The sequence below is a fragment of the Vicia villosa genome, linkage group LG2 (assembly GCF_029867415.1).
Source record: "Vicia villosa cultivar HV-30 ecotype Madison, WI linkage group LG2, Vvil1.0, whole genome shotgun sequence".
NCBI classification, from domain to species: Eukaryota; Viridiplantae; Streptophyta; class Magnoliopsida; order Fabales; family Fabaceae; genus Vicia; species Vicia villosa.
The window spans coordinates 109771699-109782150 of NC_081181.1; the positions used below are offsets into that span (position 1 = coordinate 109771699).

Below are 10452 nucleotides of genomic sequence, written 5' to 3' on the forward strand. Positions count from 1 at the left end.
CAACTGATGATGTCGAACCATGTGTGATCCATGTCAGGGATTCAACTGATGATGTCGAACCATGTGTGATCCATGTCAGGGATTCAACTGATGATGTCGAACCATGTGTGATCCATGTCAGGGATTCAACTGATGATGTCTTACTATGTGTGGAACATGTCAGGGATTCAGCTGATGATGTCGAACCATGTGTGGAACATGTCAGGGATTCAACTGATGATGTCGAACTATGTGTGGAACCTGTCAGGGATTCAACTGATGATGTCGAACCATGTGTGATCCATGTCAGGGATTCAACTGATGATGTCTTACTATGTGTGGAACATGTCAGGGATTCAACTGATGATGTCGAACCATGTGTGGAACATGTCAGGGATTCAACTGATGATGTCTAACCATGTGTGGAACATGTCAGGGATTCAACTGATGATGTCGAACCATGTGTGATCCATGTCAGGGATTCAACTGATGATGTCGAACCATGTGTGATCCATGTCAGGGATTCAACTGATGATGTCGAACCATGTGTGATCCATGTCAGGGATTCAACTGATGATGTCTTACTATGTGTGGAACATGTCAGGGATTCAACTGATGATGTCGAACCATGTGTGGAACATGTCAGGGATTCAACTGATGATGTCTAACTATGTGTGGAACATGTCAGGGATTCAACTGATGATGTCGAACCATGTGTGATCCATGTCAGGGATTCAACTGATGATGTCGAACCATGTGTGATCCATGTCAGGGATTCAACTGATGATGTCTTACTATGTGTGGAACATGTCAGGGATTCAACTGATGATGTCGAACCATGTGTGGAACATTTCAGGGATTCAACTGATGATGTCTAACTATGTGTGGAACATGTCAGGGATTCAACTGATGATGTCGAACCATGTGTGATCCATGTCAGGGATTCAACTGATGATGTCGAACCATGTGTATTTATTTGTAAAGTATGTATTTGTAAAATTATATTTTTAATGAAGATACATCTCAAACAATATTAAACTAAATATATACGTATTTGTGAAATTATTGCATTAGATTGAAATCAATATTATAGCACCAAATAAGTATTTAAATTCATCAACGTCAACACATATATACTTTAATATACTTTAATCATTATTTTTGCATTGGCTTTAAATCAATATATACTATAATATACTTTAATCAATAATATTGCAGTTAAGTATATATTGAAATCAATATATATATATATATATACATATATATATATATATATATATATATATATATATATATATATATATATATATATATATATATATATATTTTAATGTCCAATCCATTGGTTGTTTCAGATTTTTATTTAAATACTTACTTAAATTTACTATTTAAACACAAATATTCTTATTTTGTCCAATTAATAAATATGTTGTTTTTTAATGCACAATTGAAATATGTTTTTTTTTATAAATATACATATTTCAATTAAAATTAAGTACTTATATTAAAATAACCTTTTCAAATAATACATATGGCCCATAGAAAAATCACCACTTTATCATGTTACAGCACTTGGTTTTTTTTGGAGGGAGTGTATTTAAAGGCGCCATATTTTAATTAGGCGGTAAAATGAATGCATAAAATATTTAGTTTTTACCGCCTACTATTGCACAAATAGGTCAAGATGGATGAAGGAAAGGAATGTGTTGTCCACGTGTGAAAAAAAAAAGCTATATTAAATGAAGCAAAAGGTGAATATCAACTGTGTCAGTAAAGTAGATTTTTTGCAGAAAAAATAATGTACTACTAGTAGTACTGGTACTACTTTAAGTAATGCTCAAGAAATCAATATATTATGCTATTTTTGATTAAAGTATTGGAAAGAATGGGGTGGTGGGACCAGCAGAGGTGGCTATGTGTGAACAATTGTATTTTCTGTAGCATTTGTCCTTTTTCGAAAACGACATAGTTTGCATGGGAAAAGCTGAACGACATATATATCCCAATCCCCAGAAACATGAGAAACCAAACATGGGCAGCCTGGGTGATAATGGAGAAAGTATACGTAGTTTTTGAAGGTCGTAACCCAGGTATATATTTGTCGTGGCCTGAATGTTTTGCTCAAGTTAACAAATGGAGTAACAACGCACATGGCAAATATTACAGCCTTGAGCAAGCTGAAAGGGCATACACGGAATATTGCAAACAAGTAGGTCGTGTCTATGAACAACATCACAACATCAACTCGTGCGAATCTGAAGAGTGTTCGTATGCAGACGACAAAGTTCAGCCTTCTCAAGATCTGTCGTGTAAGTTGATACAATACAACCTTATGTTATGTAGTATATATACGTTGCTTATAATATTAAACGATAACCATGATATGTAACTATGTATGGCCTTTATTAACCTTTATGAACCTTTTTTATTTGTATTACAAGCTACGGTTTTATCGAACTTGGCCGAGGAGACAGACGCGGAGGATATCGTTCTACAAAATAGCATACAAAAACAGGTAGAGGTAGTTTGCAACCGTATGAGAATCCTTGTACCGGTATACAATCTACACGAAGTCAAGGTTGAACATGGTTTCCAATTTTTAAGGTATCATGCTTGTTTGTGTAGTCCTTTGTTTTCCAAATCTATGGTTTCAGTTGGCCGTTTTGCGAAGACCGACTATGACGCGAAGGAAGATGTTGCGGTGCTGTTAATGCGTCGTTTGCTTTGCGCAACAGGTAGAAGGATTCGTGATTACAACTACTATAACGTCCAAATACTATCGGAAGAACTTCAAAATGCGAGGGATGCAAACTTTGAACTGAACATGGAGATTGCTACTTTGAAAGCAGAAAACAGGCTCCTCAGTAACCAAGTTTTAGCTAATGAACATGTTAAGTGAATGTATATAATAACAATGTGGACGGTGTTCCATTTTTTAGATTGATTCAAGTCTCAATGTAGTGACTACGGTCTTAATCGTTGTTGTGTTTTTAGCTTAGTTGCATGGCGTTGCATGTGTATAAGTTCCATTTTATGAAACTCGTTTGTCGTTTGTAGTACCTTTCATTTGATCCCTATATGTGTATGGGATATTTGATTATGGATGGAGTGGTGTGCACCTCATTATATATATATATATATATATATATATATATATATATATATATATATATAATGTATCATTAGTTTCAACCTTATGGTATGTATGTGATTACAATATTAATATCTCATGTGCAAGTAGCATATCAAACAGGTCTTAATATTATATTAAGATATCAACTGATTTACTTTATGCAATTGTGATAGCTTGGGTCAATTCCACATTAAATGGTAATTAAGTGATTTGATGGAATAGGTATCGAGATTAGTCTCTACATCATTACTCTACGTTTCTCCTTATTTTCTTTATATTAGCAACATCAACAACAAGCAAGTTCTATAAAAAAAAAAACAACAAGCAAGAGAGCACTCATTATCAATGGAACCAACAAGATGCAACGACTTTGTGTTGATCCCTGGCCATTCAAAAGACAACGGAATGCAAGTTTTCCTTCTTAATAATATTTATTAGTATGTCTTTATGTGTTACATTTTTATATGTTCATGTACATAAGTAATAAAGGTTGTGGTGTTTATGTAGGGATGGTGACAAAAACTCCTCAAAGATGGGCGAGAGGATTTGTTCATCAACCATTCCAAGGGTTGGACAAGATGTAGATCACGACTCATTTAAACCTGATGTAAGCTCCAAAGAAGTCACGTTAGCTGATGTGTTGGATGCCGTGGAGGTAAACATTTTTGAAACCAACATGCTTTTAAAATATAAGTATATAACTATATAAGAGTTGTAATATTCATACAACTCTGTAATGTGGAAATGCACTACTGGTGCTGAGTAATAAAATCCATTACTTATAAAAAAAGAGATATAAGAGTTGTGTTGAAACGTTTTATGTTGAACTTTTGTGTTATATAACTACTGATATGGTTCAACCATTGTGTATGATGCAGAAACTAAGTTTCAGGATAGATATTCTGGAGATTTCTCACAACGACATGATGACCAAACTTGTGTTCAATCAAAAAGAGATACTAAAAAAAGTAGGTGGGGAAATGCGTAGCCCAAGGTTCAAAGACAAAGTTGTCCATGCTAGCTCTGGATATTCCCCTGATGCAGAAGATGATGGAAATGATCGGGGCAAAGAAAAGATGATGGACAGAGGGATGGACAAGCTGAAGAACTTTGGTACAATAAACATATCTGACTACGACTCCGAGGAAAGAATGAATGCTAAAAAAAGAACAGTCTCCCATAACAACTACGTACGTACCGATACTGTTTGCAAACGGCAAAACACAAGCTATGGGAAACTTCCATACATTGATGCCGATTCAAACAGGGGTGGGAAAGAAGTTGCAGACAACACCAACAAGCCATTCAGTAGTGATTATAGCCGAAGGTTTAATGCAAAGGTGACATGCCTTCCACTCATATATTTGCATGGTTTTACGTTAATGTTGTTTAAACTTTAAACACTTGATTTACCATGTTATTCAAATTATTTGTTCTAATATTTATTTCAATAAACAAGGAGCTGATGACGACATCAACAACTCCCAAGGGTCGAAAGCTCTCATTCACACCATCACCAGGAGAGGGGTCGAGGCCTACAGGTAATGCTATTGGCAACTTGCAGAGAAAAGCTGCAACCACTCCCAGATCACTCGGTGTCAAACGACAATCTCCGGGCGGTAGAGCTAAAAAAGCTATTGCTATTGGGAGGACTAATGCATTCAGAAACAGTACTGGTTTAATGGTCCCGAAGGTAATCAAAATTCATTAAGCAGTACTTATGAAAGAACAATGTTTATGTCGATTGTGTATGATATTCTTAACAAGTCCTATATTAAGCAGCATTTCAGATGCGCGGTTAAGACCTCCCCTGATATGAAACTGGATCAAACGGAAATCAGGGTGTGTGCGTATGTCTTCCAAGAAGACTTTGACTCATCGTACGTGGACATGAATTTTATTACCTTATTATGAAATCTCTTTAACAATGACTAACAACCGTTGTTGTATTTCAGTGATACAATATTCAGGGTTGGTAGGACAGCGTACACCAGAGCTGATTTTGAGTGTATGTGTCCAGGAATGTTGGTTTCAAGTGAGGTACATTTCTAACCTATACACATACCCATCATTTTACGTATTATGTTTGTTGGCTAACTGGTTACTGGTGTAAATGAATTCCAACCTTGGAACAGATTATACTGATGATGGCGTTGAAGGTGATGTGGTCACAACACCAAAACGTATGCAAAAATTTATGGTGCCTGCCTCCGTCGTTCGCGGTAATTACCATAAACTCCAAATTATTCATGATGCTTATTTTACATGAGTCTTTACTAATAAGTGATAATCACATGCTAATGTATTAAACTATCTGTTGGTTGTAGGAAGATGTTGTTAAAAATAATGGTCATGAGGAATTACACATGTTTTACAAAGATGACTGGGCTGTTCGTTTTGATCACCTGAGATTGGTAGAATGTTTCATTTAATTGTCTCTAATCGTTAGATGTTGTATGCACTGCCTCCTTTTTTACATAAGCCAATTAACGGATTTGTTCAAAAATTTGATATACGTTATAGATTTATGTCCCAGTAGAAGACCAGCGTGGACACTGGTACCTCATGGTCATTTCATTAGATGATCGCAAGATCTATCATTTGGACTCGCACCTGACCGAGGACGTGGTCGCAGAAAGAAGGTCCACCATCAGAAACATCGTGAGTATAAGTGAATTTTATAATCACATGTTTGAGAAAAGAAGCTATAATAAGCTATATCTTCTTAATTTATCAGGGAGCTGCGCTAAATAAGCTGGTGGAAACGGTGTATGAAAGTTCATTCTCACTCCACGTGATGACGGACTTTGAATACTGGGATATTGTGGAGGCAAGGGGGATCCCAAACTGTGGAACCAGGTATCAAATTTCTTCCAATCGACAATCACTTTCCATATACAATTGGTCAAACTGAACCCGTTGTGTTGTATTGGCAGTGACAGCTCTGCACTATGGGTGGTAGAGTGGATGAACATGCAGAACAACTTCACAAGCAACACTCTTGGTGTGGTATGATTATATGGCAATTCTGATGTGTTGTGTTTACAATAAATTATCACCATTTAACCCCAAAAATAATCTTTGTTAACTATTTCGCATTTCACTTCCAGATGAATGAGATTGTCACAAGGATGGCCGTAACTATGCGTTTGCTTATGGGAAACCATAACGACTGCAACAACGAGCTCATTCGGAAGTCGAAGGAATACTGGAAAGTTATGACAACCGCGACTTAGACAATGAGAATGTGCGGTGGCCATTTGTTTGGATATTTGGATGGCTGCGTGGACCATGTTTTGTTGATTGAAACTACTACTATGATTGTCTGTAATATATTTTTAGGATAATTTGCTTGCTGCTTTATGCAGTTTTGTGTAATTTGGACCGCCCTTTGCTGCTTTCTGTTGCTTACATTGTTATGTGCTAGTTGTTGTGTCCTTGGGTGTGGATATATTGATGATGGCAAATAACAACAACGCATTATGTGAAGTAATTGGCAGTGGATTGAACTGTAGGCTGCAGCGAATGCTGTTGAAGGAGCGGTTTGAATGGTTGCACCTAAGGCTTCTGTGCTTGCACCAAAGCATTTGATTAGAGGAAAGTGATGATATAATAGTAGCTGCCACTGAAACTATGTTGATGCACCTGATATTGGAAAATAGAAATGTAACATGAAGAATATTTAAATTATGTTGATGCACCTTTAATTGTTATGTTCCATTGAATTGAAAAATTATGCTATTTATTTTTGCATTTTCATATTGCACCAAAGGTACCAAAGTTTTGAAATAGTACAGGTAAGCAATCCTATTTATTTGTACTGCTTTAGAAATTTTGGTGCTGTTCTATTTTAATTTAATTTGGCTGGTTTCATAATCAAAATTGTGCATTGTATTTTTATCACAAATAATACAGTATGAATTTACTCTATCTAAGTAATATTTAGAACATTGTTGATTAATTTATGAAATATATTATGTTGAATTAGGGAAATTACAATACAACAATAGATGAATTTCAATGTGCTTTAGGATAAAATTACAGCAATTCACTTCTTCAGTTACATCAACTTCCAGCCTTGGATATATTAAAACTAACAAGACACAATGTCTGTTACAATAAGCATACCAAATGCCTATTACAAAACAAATCCCACATTTGCAACACAGCACCCAAAATTACAAAATCAGTATAACTGCCAATTATATTATCCAATACAATAAACTACGAATACCACCTCTTACTTCACCACATTCCCATTCTTAACCCATTCTTAACAGAAACAGACACCTTCCTTGCCAAACAAGCAGCATAACATCATTTTGGCATTGCTTCATCACTTCACTGAATTTCAAACTGAAAATCCATAGTCATTACTTAACCTTACAGATGCTGATTGTAAAGAACTATCTGCAGGAGGCTCTCCATCTGCTCCAAGAGTAGGGCAGCATCTTCTGTTGTGACCAGCTGCACCGCATATCCCACACGTTTGTGTCCGCCTGGGTCTCTCTGATGTACCAACAGTACCTGGTCCACAACCCTTGCTTCTTGAACATGAAGGGTTAAGTATATTCACCAACTCCTCTTCAACATGTATGTTATCTGGAACATCTTCATTGTTGTACTTCGATTTAAGCCTACAAAGTTCATTAGTCAGATATTCTAAATATTTTTTGTAATCATCAACATCCATATATGACAAGTCAGCGACCTCCTTACTAAGATTCACCAAAGTAGCGTGTCTAGCAACCAAATGTGAATCCCAGTAGTGGGAACCATCTTCATAACTTCCACTAATAGACTCCTTCGCATATAATGACCAACGATTCAGCACAAGATTCTCAGGAAATTCTACAATATTAAGATAAACCATCACAACAACAATGTGCTCACAAGGAATCCCAATGGATTCCATTCTAAGACACGAGCATCTGAAATCGTTATTCGATGGACAGTGGGAAACACGCCATCCATGCCCTTCGTCTCTGTATTTTGTCACCGCATAAATGGTAACTGATGCCATATCTTGAATATCTAATACAGATGTTAAGGTTACCTTTTTCATAACAGATCGTACCATTTCAAATATCTCTTTTGTCCAGTGCTTTGATGCTGACCTCTCAAGCGCCCTAAGATTGGTATGCAACACTGCCTGTCCATATTGGGATTCAAAATCAGCTTGAACCTCTCTAAATCGAAAATATGCCACACACCTATGAAACTGCTTAACAAAATCAGTCATATTCATCCTCGAGTGTATAAATTGTCCCATATGACTATGAAATGCTTCGCACCGCGATGTCGTTCTTATTCCTGCAAAGAAATTTCCCCTAATATGAGCTGTTGCCCACATCTTCCTTTTCTGGTACAATTCATTGATCCAATTATTATCTTCTAACCCAAACCTATCTAACATTTCATTCCACAGACTCTCAAATTTCCAAACATCGTGATCACCAAGCATTAATTTTTTGAAAACAGGGATGAAATTGGGATTGCTAATGTTGGAAATTGCATTTCGTAGGAGATGCCATGCACATAACCTGTGGTAACTGTTGGGAAAGACTTTCCTGATTGCATTTCTCATAGCAACATCACCGTCCGTTATTACAGATAAAGGTGTCTTACCTTTCATTGCAACCAAAAACTGCTCCAGCAACCATACATATGTCCCTTCAACCTCATTTGAAACTATGGCAGTAGCAAATATAATCGTCTGGTTATGGTGATTAACACCAGAAAAAACAACAAATGGGCACCTGTACTTATTTTTCTTGTAGGTAGCATCAAAAGCAAGCACATCACCAAACAGTTCATAATTCTTTTGACTCTCACCGTCGCTCCAAAATAGGTTTTGCAACGTTCCATCCGCACCCACCGTGTGTGCAACAAGCATCAATGGATCTATTACACGAAGATCAATAAGATACCTGACAGCACCTTTAGCATCAGAAGACATCTCTTTCCTTTGTCTTGCAATTTGATTATGTACATCCTTCTTCAAAAATCCTACCTTATCATACCCCCCGGCAGCATTAGCGAATGAACCAATCATTTGAGTTACTTTGATTCCGGCATTCCCAAAATTCTTAATTTGCATCTTATCTGACTTACTAAGCTTCCTATTACCTGCCAACAGCCTGCAGTGCTTCTCCTTTAACATTGCATGATTGTGCTCAAAGGTAAAAACTGTGACATACCAACGGTGTGAAATTATATCAATATGAACCCGAAATTTTGCTTCACATCCACACCGGGTTTCGTGCCTCGGACCACGTTTGCGATTATCTACTTTGTTTTGCCTGAATCCTGCAAGGTTACAAAGAAATGTTTGTTGAGTAACATCTCCACTCTTTTTTTTAATAACTTGACCTTTACGGACTGCAAAATCGTTCATCTTTGCAAACCAACAGTACCATGTGTAAGCTATTTCCAGACTTCCAAATTGCAGCTTCGAAACATCATCACATTGCAAGTTAAACATGTCCATATTTGCAATGTCGTCAAACTCGTCAACAACAAATGATTCGTCTGGAAGTTGATCTGAAGATATCGATTCATTCAATCTGTCCGAACCCCATTCCGATCCTTCCCCAGAAATTCCACCGCTGTTTGAATCTGTATTCCAATATTCGTGTCCACTAACATAACCGGAACCTATCTCGTCATCATAATCATCACCATCTAATTCGCCATCATCATCTCCATCTTCATCATCGTATTCACATCCGTAAAATTCATTATCTTCTTCCGCATCTTCATCATAGTATTCAACTTCTTAAAACTCAGAATCTTCATCAACAACTCTGTTGTCATATTCAACATTATCCAAGCATCCATCACTAACAAAATCCAGTTCACCGTCATCGTTAACACGACCATTCTCATGAAAAATCCCATCGTGTGCTTCCTAAAAAAATATAAATAACTAAATAGTAAATCAACCATCAATTAGGGTTACAACCACAAGATAAGATTGTTTGAAAATTGACTTACAGAGTTAACTTGCATTACTCCATGGCCAATAACGTCACCACCATCCATCTTTAACTCAATATCTGTTACTTTTACTAAGCACAAAAACTTGCTTCAGACACAAATCGTTAATGGAAGAGGATCGAAAATGGAAGAAATGAAGAAGAAATCAGAAGGGAGCGCAAAAGAAGAAATCAGAAGGGAGCGCAAAAAGAAGAAATCAGAAGGGAGCACAAAAGAAAATGAAGAAGAAAATGGTTTCAGAAAAATAAAACGCAGAAGAGTAATGGCTGCAGAAAAAGAAATGAAGAAGGACAATGGAAGAAGGACACAGTGGAAGAAGGACGGTGAAGAAAGGTGTGTTG

The 10452-nt window shown here is 36.7% G+C and overlaps 1 protein-coding gene across 1 annotated transcript; it reads right to left on the reverse strand.

Annotated features, from left to right (window-relative positions):
* Positions 1–7463: 7463 nt before the first annotated feature.
* Positions 7464–10156, reverse strand: LOC131649778 (protein FAR1-RELATED SEQUENCE 5-like). The gene is made up of 3 exons (XM_058919536.1): positions 10109–10156; positions 9956–10022; positions 7464–9868 (listed from the first exon to the last, which is right to left on the reverse strand). The coding sequence occupies exons 1-3, from the start codon at positions 10154–10156 to the stop codon at positions 7464–7466; spliced, it is 2520 nt and encodes an 839-aa protein (XP_058775519.1).
* Between the last annotated feature and the right edge of the window lie 296 nt (positions 10157–10452).

What these genes read in the sequence shown, in the direction of transcription:
- LOC131649778 (XM_058919536.1), bottom strand. Translation starts at nt 10,156, where the DNA reads ATGGATGGTGGTGACGTTATTGGCCATGGAGTAATGCAAGTTAACTCT. An exon ending in GAGTAATGCAAGTTAACTCT is followed by an intron (nt 10,023 to 10,108) that starts GTAAGTCAATTT and finishes ATATTTTTTTAG; the next exon opens with GAAGCACACGATGGGATTTT. An exon ending in CGGTGAACTGGATTTTGTTA is followed by an intron (nt 9,869 to 9,955) that starts GTGATGGATGCT and finishes ACTATGATGAAG; the next exon opens with ATGCGGAAGAAGATAATGAA.